Source organism: Archocentrus centrarchus, chromosome 22, assembly GCF_007364275.1.
Source record: "Archocentrus centrarchus isolate MPI-CPG fArcCen1 chromosome 22, fArcCen1, whole genome shotgun sequence".
Lineage (NCBI taxonomy): Eukaryota > Metazoa > Chordata > Actinopteri > Cichliformes > Cichlidae > Archocentrus > Archocentrus centrarchus.
In genome coordinates this window covers 1043819-1065536 of record NC_044367.1, presented here as the reverse complement: position 1 = coordinate 1065536, position 21718 = coordinate 1043819, and the positions used below count along the sequence as shown (strand labels likewise).

General features: G+C 45.3%; 1 protein-coding gene across 4 annotated transcripts in view; it reads right to left on the bottom strand.

Moving 5' to 3' along the window:
• Positions 1 to 21718, bottom strand: part of LOC115801402 (protein Daple-like) — a 48619-nt gene that overhangs the window by 21955 nt on the left and 4946 nt on the right. For all 4 annotated transcript variants that reach the window (XR_004021757.1, XM_030759198.1, XM_030759197.1 and 1 more), the window contains exons 3-13: positions 19657 to 19765; positions 11910 to 11979; positions 11033 to 11091; positions 9306 to 9389; positions 7970 to 8113; positions 7397 to 7623; positions 6325 to 6406; positions 4391 to 4549; positions 2007 to 2153; positions 1075 to 1219; positions 802 to 983 (exon numbers count right to left, since the gene is read on the bottom strand). Coding sequence is in view for 3 of the 4 variants with exons in the window: in XM_030759198.1 (XP_030615058.1) it covers positions 802 to 983; positions 1075 to 1219; positions 2007 to 2153; positions 4391 to 4549; positions 6325 to 6406; positions 7397 to 7623; positions 7970 to 8113; positions 9306 to 9389; positions 11033 to 11091; positions 11910 to 11979; positions 19657 to 19765 (1408 nt within the window). In the remaining variant the exon portion in view is untranslated. The remainder of the gene's footprint in view (positions 1 to 801; positions 984 to 1074; positions 1220 to 2006; positions 2154 to 4390; positions 4550 to 6324; positions 6407 to 7396; positions 7624 to 7969; positions 8114 to 9305; positions 9390 to 11032; positions 11092 to 11909; positions 11980 to 19656; positions 19766 to 21718) is intronic.

The following is a 21718-nucleotide window of genomic DNA, read 5'->3' as shown; positions in this document are numbered from 1 at the left end:
CAGCGAGTGTTCCTGCATTGATCCCTTTTCTCTGCATCTCGCTCTCAAAGTTCTCCTGCAGCTCAGATGGAGACGTAAATAATAAAGAGTTTGAAGGTAAACGTTAACTTAAATTTAGATGTAGAAACAGGCAGTGTTCACTAATTTGAAGAAACTTTTTTCTTATCCACCAGACTCCACTGATAAAAACAGCACGTTTTACTTCACAGGAAACACGAAGTTTGTGTGCTTGTGTGTTTGTCTGCTCACCTGTTCTTGTGACTGGAGTTTGGTGGAGACTACCGGCCTCAAAAGCAAATCTCTGAGTAAGAACCACGAATAAGAAATGCTCAAATCATAAAAATATAAACCTCTGAGAATATGGTCACTGCCTGTGATTGGTTCATTACGGTAAGAACTAAGTCATCTGAGATCTTTAGCAGATCTATGGCATCAATTTAAAGATCCTTGGTTACATCGTTCTCCAGTTATTATGTTCACAAAGTTGAAAACTGGCCACCGGCGCGGTGATGATAACACCCCACCAGCTTTTTTTAGGCTGAAGGTTAAAAACCACTGAGGCCTCTGTAATCAAATGTCCTTCATATGTCTGCTGGACACTGATTTTGTGATGCTGTGCCTCACTGTCTGCAAATCAACGATTCTAATTACAGAAAAATAATGACTTTTCAACTTTGAGTTTTATTTATTTAGCACCAAATCACAACACCAGTCGCTTCAGGCTGATTAACACCCAGGTGTGTTTGTGAGGTATTATTTAATCCGTCACCAGCGTGTCTTTAACTGCTGCAGGTTTCCCACCTTGTTGCTGAGACTCTGGTTCTCCCGGTCCAGCTCCTGCGTGTGGAGCTGCTGCTCCTGCAGGAGGTGGTTCTCCTCTTTCAGCCTCTCTATGGACGCCTGCAGCTCCCGGTTCTCTTTCTCCAGCTTCAGCATGCGGCTGGAGACGCATTCGTTCAGCTCGTGGACCAGTGACTTTCGGGCTGCATCAGAGAGGAGAGTCAGTTAAAAACGGAGAACACAGATGGGCAGACAGAGGACAGATAGGTGGAGGGGAGGAGGGCGAGGTCTCACTCTCAGTGTTGTCGTGGTTCTTGGTGAGCTGCTCCAGCTCCCAGCCCAGGTGGGCTGACTCGTTCATGCTCTGTTTCTGTCCGATCTCCAGCAGCATGTTCTCCTCCACCAGCTCCTCCAGCCGCCGCCGCTCGCTGTCCCGCTCCTGGACAGAGGGATGGAGGACAGAGGGATGGAGGACAGAGAGATGGAGGACAGAGGGATGGAGGACAGAGGGATGGAGGACAGAGAGATGGAGGACAGAGGGATGGAGGACAGAGGGATGGAGGACAGAGAGATGGAGGACAGAGAGATGGAGGACAGAGAGATGGAAGACAGAGAGATGGAAGACAGAGGGATGGAGGACAGAGGGATGGCCAAACAATGAGAAAAGGGTGACCAATGTTTTCCTGAGCTGTTTTTTTTTTTTTTAAAAACTATGCTTAGTAAGCTCTTTGTTTTCCATCCACTGTCTTAATGATTTATTCAGTTCAGGCTTGGAGGGGGTGGAGCCTTTCCCAGCTGTCACAGGGTAGGAGGTGGGCTATAACCTGGACAGGTAGCCAGTCCATCAGAGACTTGTGTTCTGTTACACTGCATTTTATTTATCAAATAACTGATCACAGATGTGTGTTTGTGGTGAAGTTCTGGCAACTCTTTGTTACAGGAAGTGGTTTGTATAAAGCTTTGTTTTTTTAATGTTACTGACAGCATGTGAAAAGCTGCTAACGAGGTGGAAACAATGATGAGACCTTCTAAGGTTTGTCTGTTGATCCTGAGAGTGAGAGGAGGTGTTCTCATCCTACACGCTGCTAAATATTTATGTCTATACCATCCAGCCCAGCTTTTATTTTAGAGCCACAGAACTCTTCAAGTGTGACTCACATCTGGAAACATCTGACACGGTGACTGTTACTGTATATGACACATGACAGCTTGAGTGTGAGTAATACCATCTCCAGGTCGTGGATTTTAGCTCGCAGTAACAGGTTGTCTTTCTCCAGCGTGTGCAGTTTGTCACAGCGCCCCCTTGAGGCTGACAGCTGCTCCTCCAACAACACCTTGGTCTCCAGCAGAGTCAGGTTGTCCTCACGGAGCTCCTGAAAAACACACACACACACACACACACACACACACACACACAGAGTGGACTGTCAGTGGCAGATTACTGGCAGATTACGGCAGGCCTTGCAGTGGTATTTCAAAAGTGCCGCCATTCGCGGGGGTTCCTGTAACAGTGTGAGTGAAATTACGGTAATAATCCTATGTTGGCTGTGGAGCACAATGCCTCAGCTTTCAGAAACCATTTGGATTTTTTCCAAGGGGATAATTGTCATGTAATTACGGTAACACAAAGTGCGCTTGCCCAGTCGTGTTGGCAACAATTGGATGGGCGTTAAAGGCGGCTTACAGCATGTTGCCCCCGACAGCTGGCTATTAAATGGTTAACGGAGTTATAGATTAACTGCAGTAAGAAACAAGTTTGGTGTGAGAACAGAACAGAAATATGATGAGATTCAGAACATGAAAATAAAATGTTGCGGCTATCAGCCACAACATTGAAACCACCTGACGGCTCCTCTCGTGTGGAGGTGTGGACTTCACAGACCTCTGAAGGTGTGGTGATGTTAGCCCCAGATCCTTTAAGAGGTCCATACCTCTTAAGGTCAGAGGACTCTGACCTGAACCTCTCCCTCAAAGTGTGCCTGTGCCGTGTCTGCAGTGTGTCATGAAGCATCATCCTGCTGAAAGAGGATGCTGCCAAAGTGTGTGCACGGTCTGCAGCAGTGTTCAGGTAGGTGATCAAACAATGAACCCAAAGTTTCACAGCTTAACATCCCTCAGAGCTCGCCTTCTTCCCACAGTGCATCGGCCATCCAGCTGTTTTGATGCTCACATGCTTCCAACGTTCAACTGCAAAGCTGCTCAGTCCTTCCACAGACTGTATGTAAAAGATGGAAGTAGCCACTGTGATGTCATCCATTAGTTTCTGGTATTTGACTCACTTTTTGAGCCAGCCTCGAGTGGAGATTAGCAGGGTCATTATAGTTAATGAAAATGAATGAAATAATGAAAACTGAAATTGAGCATTTCTGTTAACTGAAATAAATAAAAACTATAATTAAAAGGAAAAAACGATAACTAAAATTGTTTTCTGAGTTTACAAAACTGAAATTATAGATAAAATGACCTTCGTTTTCATGTTTGTTATTTTATTTAAAAGCCTTGTGGATTGATATGAAATCATTTTTTCCGCTCTACGAGTTAAAGCTGGGAGCGCCATCGGGCAACAGTGTGCCTGTGTGTGCTCACTGTGCTGATCCGAAAAGTAATGGCAGCGGTCTCATACGGGGTTTCTTTGAGTACGACAGCACAGATAGAAACGAGTGTCTTGTTGTGGATGATGAAAAACGTGCGGAACACTTCTCAGCCTGGAAAAAACCACCAACATCAAAGTCCACCTGAGAAGCGCACACAAGGCAGCTACAGAAACCGCTCTGATCCTACGAGGTAAGCTGACGTGCACATCTGGAGAAATGTGACTACTCGTCAGAACATCAGGATGCGGCTGGATTTGAGCTTTGACTCCTTCAAAGAGTTTGTTTTCGTCAAACACCACATGTAGGTGTTAATCTGCTCCACTGATGCTGAAGATTATTGTGGAGTTTATTGTAGAATTTACTGAGTTTTGTTTCTCCCTGTTGATGTTCATGAGTGTCTTTAATATTACACACAGTTAGCACGTAGTGCTGCTGTCTTGTGAGCAGTTGATTGTTTTGTTTTTTTACCATTTTTGGCCACAGCAGCTGATAGTGGTGGGAGACAGGAAACGGGGGGAAGATACAGGGGAAGACATGCGGGCAAACTGGCGACAGGCCAGAACTCGAACCCGCGCCGCCTGCACCGCAACGCAGCATATATGTGCTCGCCTGCTCCACCACTGAGCTACCGCACACCGAATATTTTTCTTTAAACGGTATCTTTTGTTGAGTTTTATTACACAATAGTCACTTTTGAATCTTGCACCTGACAAAGTATGAAATACTAAAACTTACAAAAACTAAACTAAAACTAAGCATTAATCCAAAATTAAAACGAATAAAAATGAGCAAAACCGCTCTGAAAACTAACTAAAACTAACTGAATTAGAAAAAAATAAATAAAAACAAACTAAAGCTAACCTGTAACGTAAAATCCAAAACTATAACTCTGGACATTAGAGGAACTACAGCTCCATGTTGCAGCCGTTGTCGTGCTGAGGTGGTTATTTGTCGGTGGTTTTAATGTTGTGGCTGATCTGCGTACACTCGAGTCAGGTGTGCAGCTCCTGTTTTACCTCCACTCTGGTTTTGTAGAAGTGAACGTCGTTGAGTTTCTCTTTGCATCTGCTCAGTTCGGTCTCCAGGCGGTCGACCCGAGCGGCTCGCTCCCGCAGGGAGTCCACCTCGTCCCGGTACACTCGGGCAGAACGGGCCTCAATGGACAGAGACTGGTTCTGAATGAAAGAAAACACAAATACATACATGTTATCACCACTTTTTCTTCCTGTTGTTAATCCAAACCTCTAATATATGCATCCATGGACAAAATGAAAGCTGCAGGATTCAATTCAATTTTATTTATAGAGCGTCAAACCACAACAAGCAGTCGCCTCAAGGCGCTTTATTTATTCTTTTTTTTTTTGCATTTTTGGCCACAGCGGAGACAGGAAATGGGGGAAAGATACGGGGGAAGACACGCGGGCAAATCAGCGACGGGCCGGGACGCGAACCCCCTGCCGCCCGCACTGCAACGCGGCATATGTATGTGGTCGCCGGCTTCACCACTAAGCCACCCAGGTGCCCTCAAGGTGCTTTGTATTGTGGCACAGGATCAGGACTCTGAAACACTGTGGACACCAAAATCCCTCTGAATGAGTTAAAACGTCCTAAAACCATCCAGCGCTTTAGGTTAAAAGCCCTGAGGCAGGCCAGCAGTTCTTTCACTAACACAAACAGTTGTATCGTGATAATGCAGCTTCCTCTCCTGATGCTGTTAATCTGTTGGCAATTTCATGCCACTGAAGCAGCACAGGATTACACGAGGAGAGAGAGATGGTTATCTTGTACTGCGCTCAAGTACATTTATTAATCTTATTCATCATCTTTGCTGCGTGCTCAAAACCAGTTTATTAAACTGGGACAAACTGACAGAGACCATTTCAGACTGCTGACCTTAGATCAGATTTAATCTGTAAAAAGTATTTAATCCTCACTGTGTGAGAGGAAGATGTTAGAAATAATCTCAGCAGCACTGTCCCCTCTTCATGCCACATGCTGAAAAATGTTTTTATGTGCAAACAATATTCAGTTAAAGAGCTGCTCGCTCATCTGGACAGAATTAAATTCTGCTCTGCTTTCACAATAATCATTTAAAGAGTCCAAAGAGAACAAATCAAAGGCTCAAACTGATAAATCTGACTGTTTTTGAATGCGTCATGTTTCGGGGAAGTTGTGTAAGGTCGTTGCTGATGTGGGATTCCAGCTGCTCCTTTGTGGTGCTTCTGCTACATGGAGCTGTTTTCAATGGATGATGGTGTGGCCTGTATCCAGGTCAGTTTAGCCTGTGCAGTGATGCCAAGCAAAGAATCAGGTCTGAGGGTCTGAACACTTCCAGCATCTAGCTCTGCAGCCTCTGATTCTTCTGAATTTATTCTGAACCTGTTTGCCCACACAGACGGTCACAGAGTGCTGACCCGCTGCACATCTTTACTTCTAAAACCCCTCAGACTCTCTGGGGGGATCTTCTTACATCCAGCCATGTCACTATTTAACCACATTAGTTGTCAGATGTTCCAACAGCTCCAATTTTTCCAGGTTTTTGTTGCTCCTGGAACAATTTTATAAAAGTGTTGCTGGCAAAATGAGCAGATATTTTCCAATTAGAAATCCCATTTCTCAGATTTAACATTTGCTGTTCTCTTTGGACAATTTTAAAAATAATTATAGGCCTTGTATCTGTTTTTCTTTTTTTTTATTTTAGGCAGAATCCCAACTAAGCCGGCTGAGCATCAGGAAAGCAGAGAAATGAACTTCCACTGCAGCGCTGGCTCTCAGAAAAATGCTCCCCGTGAACACTTAAACTTTTAAACTTGTTCATGCAGCTGAAAGAGCCTCAGTGCTTTTATCAAACAGTGTGACTCAGTCTGTTCTCGTGTCTGGCATTTAATCAGAGCATTTATTCTACTTCCTTCCTCCTTTTCTGCTCCCAGTCTCACAGATGGGTCCTCACCTCCTGCTTCAGTCTCTGCAGCTCCTGATCCAAACGCTCCACCTCATGCTTTGAATCCATCAGCTGCTCTGTCTTCTCCTCCCTGCAAATACACACATGCAGATTAACAATCTATAATTACAAGAGCACTGCTGAGCGGGTGCCAATGCCAAAGTGCTATAATAGTAAAGTTGGTCTGACTTAAACAGCATCTATGGTGTGAATTTGAGCATCCTGGGTCACATTGTTCTCGAGTTATGGCGGCTATGACAACAAGCCGAACTAAAAATCAGCCACACACCGACGAGTCTGACCGCTCACAGCACGCTCTCCCCGAGTCTTTATTACACTGTGCTGTGTCAGCTGTTTAAGCGACTACAATGGCCGAGCGGGGTCATGCATTATATTTTAGACAGGAATTCTTTTATTGCTCCATCCCTGAACTGTTTCCTCCACCCGTAACTCCAAAATGTTCTCATGCCATCAGTCAAAAACACACTCAAAATATTCAGATTACTGGAATATCTGAAAACTATCAAAATGAGATGCCTCATTATGAAATAATTACCAACACATTAAAAAATAGGCACAGATTTCAGCTTTCTGTCTCCTGCTGCACCAAACCCTGCAGAGCCTTCATGGTAGGAAGCACTGTTATGAATAAAAATAGTGGCACACAGAAATATACAGCAGTTTGTCCTGTGAGGGTTAAAACGTGTGTGTGCTCAGCACAAACACTTGGAGTGAGTAATGCAGGTGTGCCTTCTGTTAACCTCCAATCAGATGGAGCCACTCTGTGATTACACCATGACAGCACCATAATCTTCCACCTGCACCAAACACAATTTACCACACATCTGTTATCAGTTTATTACTGTCAGTGAACCTCTGCTAAATCAATAAAGATGGAAAGGCCAGGGATGAGAAACAGGCAGAGCCTTCAGAAAAAGCCTTTCTGCATAGATGACCCCCCCGTCCCCTCGGTCAGTCATCAGACTCAGCGTGTGATGATCTGAAGCACATTTTTCAGCTGATTAAACTCCGTCAGACTTTATTTGATCTGAATGTTTGAATGCAGCAGGTTGTGACTTACAGCTCCTGTCTGTATCGGCGAAGCTTGGCTTTGGTGTCGGCGAGCTCCACGGACAGATGCTGCTTCTCTTCTTTGGAGAGCGCCGACCCAGCCGAGCCTCCGTTATTGGCTCCCACCTCCGAGGAGCTCTGCCCACGCTCCGGGCTGATCATGCCCAGGCTCCTGCACCCCTCCTGGGGCTGTTGACTGGACAGGTAGTCCCGCTCCTGTGTGAGATCCACAATCACCTGGAAGGCAGGTTTGTGTTAATGTTATTTTATGTGTAAATATCGAGTTTTTAAAAAGTGTTAAATCTAGAGTCCAGCAATACTTTAAAACGTAAGGCAGGCAGATCGATCGGATCCATCAAATCAAATCTGATAAACATTAAAGTCTGAAAGAAACTCAAGAAAGGTGGAGCTTTGGGCTGACAAAGACCTTTTATTGAAATCTTATTAGCTCTGAGCTGTTTAAGTTATTTTGGGGAAATCGGCTTCAAACTGCAGCCGGGTTTGTTCACAGAGACGCAGACGACATCGCGCGTCCATCACGGTGATGAAACACAAATAAATGGCTGATGCATCACAACTGTACCTCGCTGGCTTTGTCGCGCTGGTCGACGAGCTGCTGCAGGGACGCCGCCATGTTGCGGGACAGAGGTTCCAGCTCTTCATGGGTGACCTCCGCTCCTTCCTCCAACCAGGACAGGTCGAGAACGTTCAGCTGGTTGTGGGTCACCTGACACACACACACACACACACACACACACACACACACACACACACACACACACACACACACACACACACACACACACACACACACACACACACACACACACAGACAGACAGTTGCAGCAGAAAATGGGTTTTATATGGCAGGTCAAATAAGTCCCACAATGCAGCTGAAATTTAGATGTAAAAGTTATTTACAGCCGCTCTTTTTCACTCTTCCCTCTCCTGTTGGTCATTTTACTCACACCTGATCATTAATCTGCTCTGTCTGCTTCACGCCTGGTGCTAATTGACTGCAGAGGCTCACCTGCATGGTTGTGAGGTTTGTGGGTCTCTGGTCCATCAGCACCAGCAACCCTTCAGTTGGTTTGTGCAGTGTTGGTAATTATTAGCCGGTTGAGAGTTACCTCAGTCCTGTTGTTGGTCCTGGTTTGACTAGTTTAGGTGTTCAGGGACTACTTTCTCCTGTGTTTGTTTCTGATGGAGCTCCATCTCCCCTTCAGTCTTTGTGAGAATTCACTTTCTATTATTAACAAACTGAAGTGCAGATGCATTTTAGCATCTCACAGGTACCATAACGGTCAACACAGACACCATGAAGAGGTCATCTGTCACAGGCACCAGGAGGTCATGTTGCTGCTCTATGCAGATTCAATTCAATTTTATTTATACAGTACCAAATCACAACAGTCACCTCAGGGTGCTTTATAATATAAGGTCAAGACCCTACAATAATATAGAGAATACCCAACAATCAAAACGACCCCCTATGAGCAAAGATTTGGGTGGGAAGTGGGAGTGAGAAGGAAAAACCCCCTTTTAACAGGAAGAAACCTCCAGCAGAACCATGTCAGGGAGGGGCAGTCATCTGCCGTGACCAGTTGGGGGTGTGGGGAGAGAGAGACAAAAGACACTGTGGTAGAGAGCAGGTGGAAGATGATCACAGGAGGGTCTGCAGGTTTGTGGCAGCGCCTCCAAATAGAAACAGGTGGCAGATCCACAATAAGGTGAAGTCGAACGTCTCCAGCTGAGAGAAACTTTCCCAGGTGGAGATGTTCCAGCAGGTAGGGTGCAGCTTAATAATGATGTGTTCAATGAGGTAAAGCTCTTCATCAAACAGGCCAGGCTGATCTCAGGTCAGAATTTACATCAACATAAAATATCTGAGCTGCACTCATCAGGTTTATTTCAGTCACCTCCTGGATGTGAGAGACGATGGCAGCCTGAGTCTCAATGTCCAGCAGCTTGATCTTCTCAATCATCTCCTCCTTACGCTCACACTGAGGACACCCACACACACACACCCACACACACACACACACACACACACAGAGGAAATAAAGACTCCTTAATAAAAACAGTTAAAGCATGAAATCAAACAGAGCCTGCAGACTGTTGTTTCTCTGTGCTGTCAGTATTTTGGTCTCAGCAGAAAAATCTGTGCAGGAAGACAATAAAAATAACAACAACAACTTTTGCTTTTTAGCACTTTTAAAATGGCAGACGAGCAGAAATCAACATTTAAAATGTTTAAAAAGATGTAAAAACAAACTATAATTAATAAATACAAATAAAAAGAATAAAAGTACAAACTGCAGGGACTCATGAATAATAAAAGACGGCATCACATAAAAGTGAGTGTTTTCAGACGTCACTAACAGGCAGGCTGTTTCCTGATGGTGAAATCTCACCTCTGCATCCTCCACCCAAGCCTGTAAACTGGCTCAGAAGGGGTTTGTTTTCCTGGTGTATTTACTAAGAGCCACGAGGGGGAGACGGGATCACACATGCAGTTTATTTACATGCTCCAAAAAACTGAAAATATCCTGATGATATTCCTGCATGCTCCATACATCCTTCTTTCTTACAGTTTGGTTTTTCACCTTTTTCTTAAAAACTCAGTGACTGTTTGGGAAATATCAATAAAAGGTCATCTTTGATGATACACTTTAAATGCACAGCTGAGCCTTTAGGAGTGAGAATGGATGCAAATACAAACCTACAAACTAACTGCAGTCTTTTAGAGCTTAGATTCGATGATGGTATTTGACACATCTGGGCTGAGGATGCTAGTGAAACTACGAGAAAGTTGAACTGGGAGGACTGCAGGCTTCACATTAGCAGATAAAGAGCTGGGCGCACTTTCATTCTCACTGATGTGGTTTCATTTTTTATTTTTAGATGTTGAAGGAAAATTTGCTCCAAAAGCTGACGTGTGGTGCCTTTAGTGGCTATCCACAGGGCTGGAGTTGGAGTTATTTGATTCAACATCAACATCATTTCCATGTGGTTTTATCCTCCCTCCCTGTTTTCCCTCTCCTCATTCAGCGCTCCTCTTAGCCTTCTACTTCCTGGGAACCAGTCGAGCAAGTGCAGGGAGGGAGGGAGGGAAAATAGGAAGACAGGGAGAAACAAACAAAGGGAAACAAGCGGAAGACGAGGTCGCTCCATTCAGTGCCATGAGATGGCTTTATAAGAGCTGAACAAACACAACCAACCACACCTGCTTAATTACTGCTACATTAACTCTTAAATTAACTGTAATTTCCCCATTGTGGGATCAATAAAGTATCATCATCATCATCAAATTGCCAAATCTGCATCCAAACTTCCTGTTAAACTAAATGATCTTACATATAGACAGCTGTGAGCACAATGTTAAGCTGTGCACTTCAAAGAGCCTTTTGCTTCCATAACACAAAAACTGACGACTGATTGGTGTTTAAACGAGCGAGAAGCACCGCCCACATCCAGCCCAACCTGAGTGCACCTAGTCAGAAGGAACATGAAGCAACGGCTGTGCTCAGACATGCAAAACAGCACAGACACAAACACGATTCCTGGGAGAGGCTGTGTGTGTGTGTGTGTGTGTGTGTGTGTGTGTGTGTGTGTGTGTGTGTGTGTGTGTGTGTGTGTGTGTTACCTGCACAGCACAGCCCAGAATCAACAACAAAAGTCTCTTCAGTTCTTCCATGCTCTTTGCTGAGGGAACAATACACAGAAACACGTGTGGTTACAACACAACCCAACACGGCTGAATAACCTCCGTGAGCACCGTCAGGATTTTCCACAGCAAGAGCAGCGAGGTGTGGGGGTTAGAGGGGGCTGACGTCCAGGTCACACTGATTTAATAACTTTGTCTTTTAGCAAAGCAAAACTACGCACAGAGATAATTTTATTCCAGGTGAAGACACAACACGATGCTTACAGCATGAAAAAACACAGATGACAAAAACACTGCATGAATTATTATAATGGTTGTGTGTGCGCGCTTGTGTGAGCAGCTGATCGCTGTACACACAGACCAGCTGTTTGCTGCTGTTCTGCAAAGACACAGTAAAGAGACTGCACTGGAGGACTTCCTGTTCCACCTGACTGGGCTGCAGGTAGTCTCGCGCTACCATCAGTGAGGAGGGAGGAGGGGAGCGGACCACCTGCTGAACTGTTCCTTCGCTTTATGGGACTGTCTAGTTGCTGCCTCTTCAGTGCACCTATTGTCACTTTGAGTTGCACCTGTGCAGGTGAGATGGTTCCTAACTGATGTCCCTGAAGTCTGACTGACTTCACTGTGCTGAGTGCTGTGATCAATTTGGGGTTTTCATTAGTTGTCAGTTATAATCATCAAAATTAAAAGAAACAAACATTTGAAATATATCAGTGTGTGTGTAATGAATGAATATAATATACAAGTTCCACTTTTTGAATGGAATTGCTGAAATAAATAAACTTTTTCATGATATTCTAATTTTATGACCAGCACCTGTATGTACCTGTGAGGGTGTGCTGAGTAGAAAGGTTACCTGATATTGGGTCCTTGGCGATGCAGAGGATGTTGGGAAGCGGCATGACAATCAGCTGCTGTAATGTCTCCTGTAACAGAGCGAAGAAAGGAAATCCTTAGTGTTTTAATTACAGTGATGATGACTGTGCATCGGACAGGGGCGGAAAGCTTCTTCCAGCTGCTCCCTTAGTAAGAAGGCGGTGGATGGATCCACACGTTTGACTGGGCACAGACCTTAGTCTCAAAATAAGCATGAAAACAAAGGACCTGATATTTGTGCATTTTATAAGCATAAACACACATAAATGAGCATCTGCAGAGCTCTAATGTGTCATTTTAAAGAGCTTAAGAGAAACCTGTAACAGTGATGAGTAAAACTTGGCATCATCACGAGTTTCACTCACAGGCAGAAACGTGCTTTCAGCTTTAAGCCCCTCTTCCACCCGGAGGTCTCAGTTTGTGTCGTACAAACTGAGACCTCCGGGTGGAAGAGGGGCTTAAAGCTGAAAGCACCTCTTCCACCCGGAGGTCTCAGTTTGTGTCGTACAAAAACACAAACGTTGCAGCTTTTTTAAAGACCATCAGGGCTGCATCACCTCTGCAGCAGACATGACTCTGAGCTGTTAGTCAGGATGTGATACAAACTCACCCTGCTACCTCATATCTGTGAAGGCAGAGGTTGTCTCGACAGGTTTTAGCTGTTGCTAAATTCATGGAGGTGATTTCTAAAGTGAGGATGGAGCTGAAGGAGTTAAAATAAGCAGGAATCCCTCCCGGGCAGCACAGCATGAGCCCATCATCAGCGCAGCTTGTTTTTACTGCGGACTTTGATCAAAACAGGCTCAGCAGAAACAAATCAAAGTCCAGAGAGTGACAGACCCAGACATACCTGTGTGTGTGTGCGAGTGTGTGTGAGTGTGTGGGCAGCCAGCCAACAGGAAACACCCTGCTGCTGACAAAGAGTGAGTGTGTGTGTCAGGAAATAAAAAGCCCACGAGGAGGGAATGCTTTCCATTCCAGAGCATTCTCCAATGTCTCCCAAACACACCCGAGTGAACACACAAATCCATTTAATATGAAAGTGTTTTCAAAGCAGAGGATCAGAGCCTTCATCACATCATGTGAAGGTCACAGGTCAAAGGTCACAGTAGGGCTGAGAGGGAAACGTTTGAGTTTTTTTTTAGGAGGAGGGAAGTGGCTGTCAGCAGGGAAGGGCTGACGGCCACGCAAACCAGACACCACCCTGCGATGTGACCCCAGCGAGTCCCCAAACCACAGCTTGGTGTGTCTGCATCAGGGTGGAAGTGCTGAAATATGTGAAAATCCATGAACGCTGACAGAAACATGACTGGATTCCTGGAAAAGTTTGATTTAAAAACAAGTTTGAATCCTCGTTCTATAAACCAAAAATTTTCCATTTTCAGATGGAGAACTGATTTATACCCTACGAAGAACCAGGACCACGAGCTGCAGAACAACGTGGAGGAGATGAGGTCTGTCCACGGGAAACTCAGAGGAGAGAGAGCTGATGTTTGCAGCAGGATTTACTGTCACAAAGTCAGGGTGCACCCCGTTCACGTGCTCCAACTTTTGTTTCATTTTTCTTTTAGTACGTCTGGGGCAGATTGAGACGGTGCGCAGGTTGATTGTTTTTATGAGTGGTCTGCACACAGATATCAATATGATATTAGGCGGCTACAAGCTGCTGAACATCAATAAGGAAGAAGAAGAAAACGCATCAGACAGTAAAGCGTGTGTGGAACGATGACGTTTTCAGGAAGTTTTTGAGTGGATTTAACAGCAGCAGGTTGCAAAAGCAAGTTAAAGCGAGTCAGTCACGTCGGCCACGTCGATGCCCATGTCTGCAGTCTGGGGACGATCTCTGACTGAAGACGTATTTATGTGAAATGTCATCCCCACAGGCGTCCTTTTACTCAGGGATGTGCACCGCTGGTCAACTAGATAATTAAATGTCACCGTCTCTGCTGGTCAAATTACTTGTATGTTATTAATGGACCAGCCCGGTTAACTGTTGGTCCTCAGGTGAGCAGGAGCTGCAGCCTCGGCAGGCGCGTGACGCCGTGAGCATCCAGAGGCAATGACAGGCAGGCAATGATAAATAATAAACTTCTGAGGTAGGGGGGCTGAACCCTGCGGCACACCACAGGTAATCTGAGCTGCAGACAATGATGATGACCTAAGTAGGTACAGCAGGTGTCTGCAGGACCACATTTTACCATGAAAACACACACACACACACACACACACACACACACACACACACACACACACACACACACACACACACACACACACTCTCTTAAAGCCTTACCACCACACTGTCTCAGTCAGTTGACCACAGTTCCACCTGAGCTGCAGGAACAGCTTTGCTATAGTGTTTAGGTACCTGCAGATAATGTTACACTGATCTGTACAGGTAACACGAGAGCCAGCCAGGCCGCCTGTCTGTTTCACACACTCTCTCTCATACACACACACACACACACACACACACACACACACACACACAACAGCATGAATAAAACATGTGGCCTGGCTACCATCTGTCTTTAAGGCAGCATGAGCGCTCAGCAGATTCACTGAGCAGCTTTTTTCTTTATCCACCAACTGCACGATAAACTCGTCTGTTTGTTTGAGTCAGGGACGTTTTTATTACTGTTTGCTGGACAGTTTGTTCTCATGAAGCTGCATCTTAAAACTCAAATCGGGGACAAAACTGCAGATTAGTTAGGCCTGGAAATCATCAGTTACATTCTGGTTACGTGTTCATTTGCATCGTCCCCGTTAAATACAAAAAATAATAAAAAAATACGCACAAACACATCCTGGCTGCAGGCCGAGTGAGTAAAGTTTAAAAAGCTTCAGCTATGAGAAGTCTGAACTCTAATGAGGATCAGATTAATAGACCAGCAGGATCTAACACCTCAAACTGACAAGAGATCAATACAGCCGGCTGTGCTGACCCATTTAAACAGGCCTCAATCCATGGCCCACTGACATAGTGGGCTCACATTTCTAATCCCAGATCAATGAAATGGTGGCAGCTAACGAGAGATTGGACTTCTCTTTGGCCGCCAGCGTCTCCATTCCAGCAAATTCTCACTGATTTAACATGTAAACCGCAAACCAGACTTCAGTGAAAGCATCTCAGCAGGGTCCACAGCCTGACGTCAGGCCACGAAGCCCTCAGTGGAATGGAAAAACTGCTCGATGCAGTGGAAAAATAAAAGCTCCGGGATCAGTAAATTCTCAGTGCTGCTGCTCTAAGAACAAGAGAACAGTTTAACACAAACTGGAGAACAACAAAGAAGACGGCACAGCAGAGCGCCACGGGACGATGTTTCAGGAAAGGCTGGATGGAATTCACAGGAGACTCAAGAAACGCTGGAACAAAACAGGAAGTACAAAACTGCCTCAAACTGAGCCTGTCAGCAGATTTACAACTAACACAGCATCAGTTCATTTCTAACAGCATCACTGTGACCGCCATCGAAACAGCCACCTGACGCTGCAGCGCTCTGTGAAGCTGATAATTCGGTTTCTTCACGCTATCATTCAAATGACGTGTTATTCAAAATGTATTCCTTAATTTCAAAAAGCAAAATGAAATAAAACAAGTTTTTATTACAAAACAATGCATAAATTATGAATTAACATCAATCGTAACAGCTGGAAATATAAATAATATTGATTTTTGTATTTAACGGAATCTTGGCTTGTTTTTTGTATTTATTTAATTTTCATTTTTAACCTTTTATTTTTAAGTTGGCATTTTTGGTCCTCCACAGTTACCGTACAGTTACTCCTCTTTACTTTTCTTCACTTTCAGTTTTTGTGTGAATGTGAGCGGCATCTCTAAACAGACAGCTACTCCTGTTTGGAGACGCCGTGAGACAACACACACAAACACACACACGTGAGAAGACGTGTGTGTGTGTGTGTGTGTGGTAGGTAGGTAGGTAGGCAGATAAAAATCAAAAACGGCCCTCTGGTTACCCTGCAGGCCAACCTCACCCTCCACACACACACACACACATACACAGCTGCAGCCTTTCCTGACAGTAGCAACGAAACACTGATGAAGTGTTTGACCAGGGGTGGGTGGTGTGTGGGTGTGTGTGCAAAGTAGGCCAGAGGATACACAGTTCAAAACATCCCATGCTGCAGGCTGAGGTCTTTGTTCGGCAGTTCCCACAGTAACCGAGGAGGGTAAAATGAGAGGGGAGGTCAGGAGGAGGAGTGCTGCTTACGTTACTGCAGAAGAATTAAAACTTCTTTCACATGAGTTTCACACTTCAGAGGCGTCACACACTGAGTGTTTTCTGGTCTAAATCTGGTCGGCCAGTCATGACCTTTATTTGAAATTAGTCTGAGATGTGGTTCAAAGCCCAAAATGGACTTTGAGAGCACATAAAACATTAATATGGTAAATGGACTAGTTCTAATATAGCGCTTTTCTACTCAGTCAGAGCACTCAAAGCGCTTATACAACGTGCATTTATCCACGCACACCCATTCATACAAGCACTTCCATGATTAATTAAGCTAAGTGCTTTTAATTAGCTAACATTCACACACATTCATACTCCGACAGGACAGTCGGAGAGCAACTTGGGGTTAAGTATCTTACCCAAGGATACATTGTAATGTAGCCCGGAGTAGCCGGGAATTGAACCACTGACCTTCCGATCAGTGACCTGCTCTACCTACTGAGCTACAGCCACCCCCAATCATAGAGACCCAATATGATTGCATCCCACACAGGAGAAGACTGACTGTTTAAAACTGCTCCAAAAGGCTCCAACAACACAAAAACCGTACAGAGGTCCAGTTCAGGGACTCCAGTTAGCTGAGGGGAAGCCTAGCAGACAGCTAGCAGCTACAGCCGCCTGTGTCACTATCTACCTGTCAGTCAAAGAGACCACGCCACCAACAATGCAACCTTTAAACAGGCGAGTTATAGAAACATCCTCCCTCCACAGAGCTGTTATGAAGAGGGAAAGTAACTACAGAGACCAAAGCAGTTTCTGTATCAGGCTGTAAACATGTTTTTTTCTGCTGAAATGTTTTAACAAGGGACTCTATGGGAACTGACTCACTGTGGTGCCCCTGCTGGATAGCAGAGGAACTGCTGGTTCAAAGGTCAGTGGTTTGATCCTCTGCCTGCCTGGTCTCAGTGCTAAGATACTAACATTGGTCTAAGATACTGAACCCAAAATTGTCCCCTTGCAGGATTTTGAAAAAGGCCTTCAGGACCTAAACTGTTTGATCGATGTGATCAGTGTGTTTGTTTCACAGCCGTTAGCTGCACTCACAAAGTGCCAAATTTAGACCCACCCTGGAGGGCTGAAGCTGTGAAAATATTCACAGGATGAAGGTACAATTTAATACCTCTCTGAATATAATAAAGTTACTGTACATAAAAAAGATTACTCAGCTGATCTTTCACAGATTGATGCCGCATACATGTAGGTACATATAATTTATATTTCAGGGTAAGAGGTCCTTTCCTCTTCGAACCCATTTCAGACACACAGAGGCATCTTTTTCTCAACATCTTTGTCTTTTATTGGCAGTAAACTGTCACTGATTAATGTTTTATTGATAAACAGATCAATAACTGTCCACAGTCAGCCAGAGAAAACAGCATGAGCCTGAAAACAGTAAACAGGTTAGTGAGGAGAGCACCAGAGATCAGGTTACTGAGCTCTGTACAGCACACCCACCCCCTCACACACACACACACAGGGGACACTGGGAGGACTCAGCAGACCAGTCTGTGTCTACTGGGACTTCATCTAATTAGGAGAAAGCCGACGCCCAGCTCCACACGAACAGCTGCAGGTGTGTGCGCTCTGAACACACGGATTAAAAATCACCAGACTAACTCCATCCTGCTCAGAGTGACTGACACACACACACACACACACACACACACACACACACACACACACACACACACACACACACACACACACACACACACACAGTCAGCAGCCTCCTCCCCTGCTCTGAGCAGCAGCAGAACTCTGAACTTTAAAATAGGTTAAGCAGCAGGTCAGCTGACGGAAACAGCAGGAGCAAAGATCTCCTCCATCCTCACCACAACATTCAAACACCTCCTGTGGACTGATGGAGGCCAAACAGAGACTGATTAGAGGAGCACGTCTGCAGCTGTTCAGCAGGAGGATCGATCAGGGCGATCAGCTGATCCTAAACACACATCAACATCCACAGCAGACCCACCAAAGAGGACCGAGGTTTGAGCCTCACAGCTCCTCAAATAAACATCACATGTGGAGAGAGCTCAGAGCAGAGACCCTCTGAGAACCAGAACTAACCAAAATCCTCCAAATGGATCTGAAGGACGCTCAGCTGCTCCTTTCTGTTATTGCTAACCTGCAGACAAAGGAAATAAAAACTAATGTGGCCTAAAATATGAAGGAGGGCACCATCATCAAGGTGCTTTACTCTTGCTCTCTCAGCCGTTCAGCAGATATTTGGACTGCATGCAGAGAATGATGTAAGTGTATGAAACCTGTATGAAAATGAGGAGCTCTGTCAAATATCAGCAATGCGAGAAGTCAAACTGCCTCTTTGTGCTTAGCCAGCCACTAAAAACACACAACAACATTTTCCATCAGCAGCTTCAATCTGATGGAAAATTTCCAGCCAATCATGATAAGAGAGGCCGTCACCAGCCTGGAAGCTTTGCAACAGCTGCACCATCACACCCAACGCTCTGTGGAAAAACAGCAGGCCTAAGATATCAGCATATGCCGATGATATCTTACATTTAATAAAATAAACTGACTTTCTATTTGCAGAGGGTTTCTAGCTCAGTTCCATCAGCCTTAGAGACAGGAGGTCATTCAGGAGGAGCACAGAGTAGAGCTGCTGCTCCTCCACAATGAAAGGAGCCAATGGAGACTGGGAGGAGACTCCGGGGCAGACCCAGGATCAGCTGAAGAGATTGTGTCTCTGCTGGTTTGGGAACACCTTGAAGAGCTGAAGGAGGTGGCTCAGTTCCAGTTTGCAGCCAGGAGGATGCAGCGTGTGTCTGCCGCTTCCTGGAAGAAGTTTTATTTTAGCAGCTTGTACAGTCGCAGGTGTTTCCACTTCCTGTGTTCAGCCTCAAGACAAACTATCCACAGAGATACCAGGAACCAGATCATTACAAGGCTCAACACACACACACACACACACAGAGGTGTCTGTATAAGCAGACACTTCAGCTGCCTTCAACAACTCGATTTTAACAACTCATAGAAAATATACCATCAAATAACACACAGCTGGCAGTGTAAGAAGTCTGAGAGGAAGTGTGTGCGCGTGTGTGTATGTATGTGCAGGATGTGAAGCAGCTCAGCCAAATCAGCTTCATCTGAGCTGCTTATCTCTGATTTATAGAAAATACATGAACACGCACGCAAGGCTGTGATTCACTTTCAGACAAACACACAAACAGTCCTTGTGTTCCCGTTCGGGCGCCACTGCTGCTCTGTGAGAGGTAAATGTCTCCTGTCAGTCGCCACTTAACGCCACAGGAAGCACCACCACAGCAAGCACACAAATAAAGCAGGGGTGAAAGGTCATTACTCAAGAGCAGCCGTTTCCAGCGATGTGAACACACTTCCTGCCTCACCTCCCGCTAGTAGCACCTGAGGTCACCGATTGGTGTGACACAGGTGAGCAAGTGAGTGAGTGTCTCTGAGCAGACTGTGCGTGTGTGTGTGTGTGTGTACCTGGTAGTACGTCCTGATGTGTCGGGTGAGGACCGTCAGGTTGTGAAGGCGCAGCACCACGTCATTGTTCATGTTCTTGTTCAGCCTCTGATTGGTGGGGCTCGGGTCGCTATGGAGACACACAAACACACCACAGGCGTGCTCAGACTGACGTTTGTGGCTGTTTAGAACAAAGATTGTCACACACACACACACACACAAAGACCCACACATGCTCCAGGTTCACGGTAACTATGGTGCAGGCATCCGTCCCCACGTCAGCCTGATTAACATGTGAACAGGGGGCGTGTCTCACTGTCTGACCTACTGCTGGAATCGTGATGTCGGCCTGACGCATGACGCTGAGGTGTTGAGCTTTTGTTTTAATGTCAAACTGCTCCAGTAGTTTGGAGGGAGTGTAGCTAAGAACTGCTGAAGAAAACACGAACAAAGCTGAGCACATTATTTTGTCAAAACTTGTTAAAACCCCGAACTGCACACAGCCTTCACACTCAGTCTGACAAAAGGACACACTTCTTAGATGTTTTACACACACACACACACACACACACACACACACACACACACACACACACACACACAAAATCATCCTAAAGGGGAACGAGAGAACTTGAAAAATAAGTCTCTGATGCGCTGCTAACGCTGATTTTTTTCCACAATTACTGGATCTGGATGATGTTTTAGGAAGCGGCCGGTAGGTCCACCCACATGCTGACAGCCTATCAGAAGAAAGTTTTTGGTTTTTTGGGGGGGCGGGGGCTAAAACAGCTTGTTTCAGACAGTGAGGGGCTGAATCAGATAAAGGAGAATTATTATGAACGGTGAATCTTGCAAAGCTGCTCTGATGGAGTCAAAGAAACAAAACAAGGAGCTGGAAACGAGCAGAGTGAGCCACACCGATAAAAAACCTGTCAGGTAATCAATCAGGAGAGGAAACAAACCTCAGCCTCACATTTCCCCTGCGGCAGCTTTGGTCATTCCTCACTTTAAGGGAACTTTTCATTTTTCTTCCACTCCGGCTTCTTTCAGCGGCTCAGTCTGAACTTTAACTGTGAGCTCATTTTTTCCAGGACATTAAACTTTCTGTAGTTTTGCTCTCCGTCAGTCGGTCCGTTCCAGAGGCCTCGTTAAACTCTGGAGTTACTGCAGGTTTGTGAGTTTCTGTGGATAGCGCAGTGATTTAACAGCTCACTGCTCCTCCGGCTCTCTAACCGTCTCCTTTCATATTCCTCACTCCTCCTCTGTAACCCAGTTTCCCATAAACCCCCGGCAGGTCCTGACGGCCCCCCCGTCGGCCAAGCCGACCCTGACCGTGGAGAACAATAGTCTGATTATCGCTGTTTCTGAGGACAATAACCAACAACAATACCTAACATGAACATGTGGTGTGATTGGGGGCACAGGGCCGTCCCACACCAGTGGATTATCAGGGTCATCAGACCAGAGCATATTAAAGGATAAGCCTGCTGCTGTTTTCTGCTTTTAATATCAATAAATCTCATAAAAAAAAAAAAACACAAACAGGTCCCGTCTGAGCCTCCAGAGCACACTCTTCCTGTATTTCCACAGACAGACTCCTTCCTGTGACTCTGCTGGGAAATGAATGACTGAATTTTAAAAGTTTAAAATAAAAATTTTTCTTCTGTGGATTTCTGCCATCATTACATTTCACAACACCACCAACACCTCCTGTGCACCACCTGTGTCAGATGTGCAGCTGCTCTAATATGAGTGAGTATGTGCTGCACCTTCTTCTGTTATCCTGCGTGCACGATTCTGCATGTCAGTCACATTCTGGTTGAGTTAAAGCCGCTGTGGCGCTGCTCCTAACTGGACCTTTTCTTATAGTGATGGCTGCAATCAGCTGTTAAATTTCCAATTAATATTAGTCTGGAAAAACTTGAACTATTACACTTCCTTAGTTCAGACTGTCTCTGAGTTTATTTATTAGTGGCTCAGTCTGCTTTTGCACGCTATGAATCAGCTCTGAAACCTGTCACCGTTTATCAAAGCGGCGGCTGCAGAAAAGCTGGTGCTGCAGTGGAAGAACGAGCTGTATAGA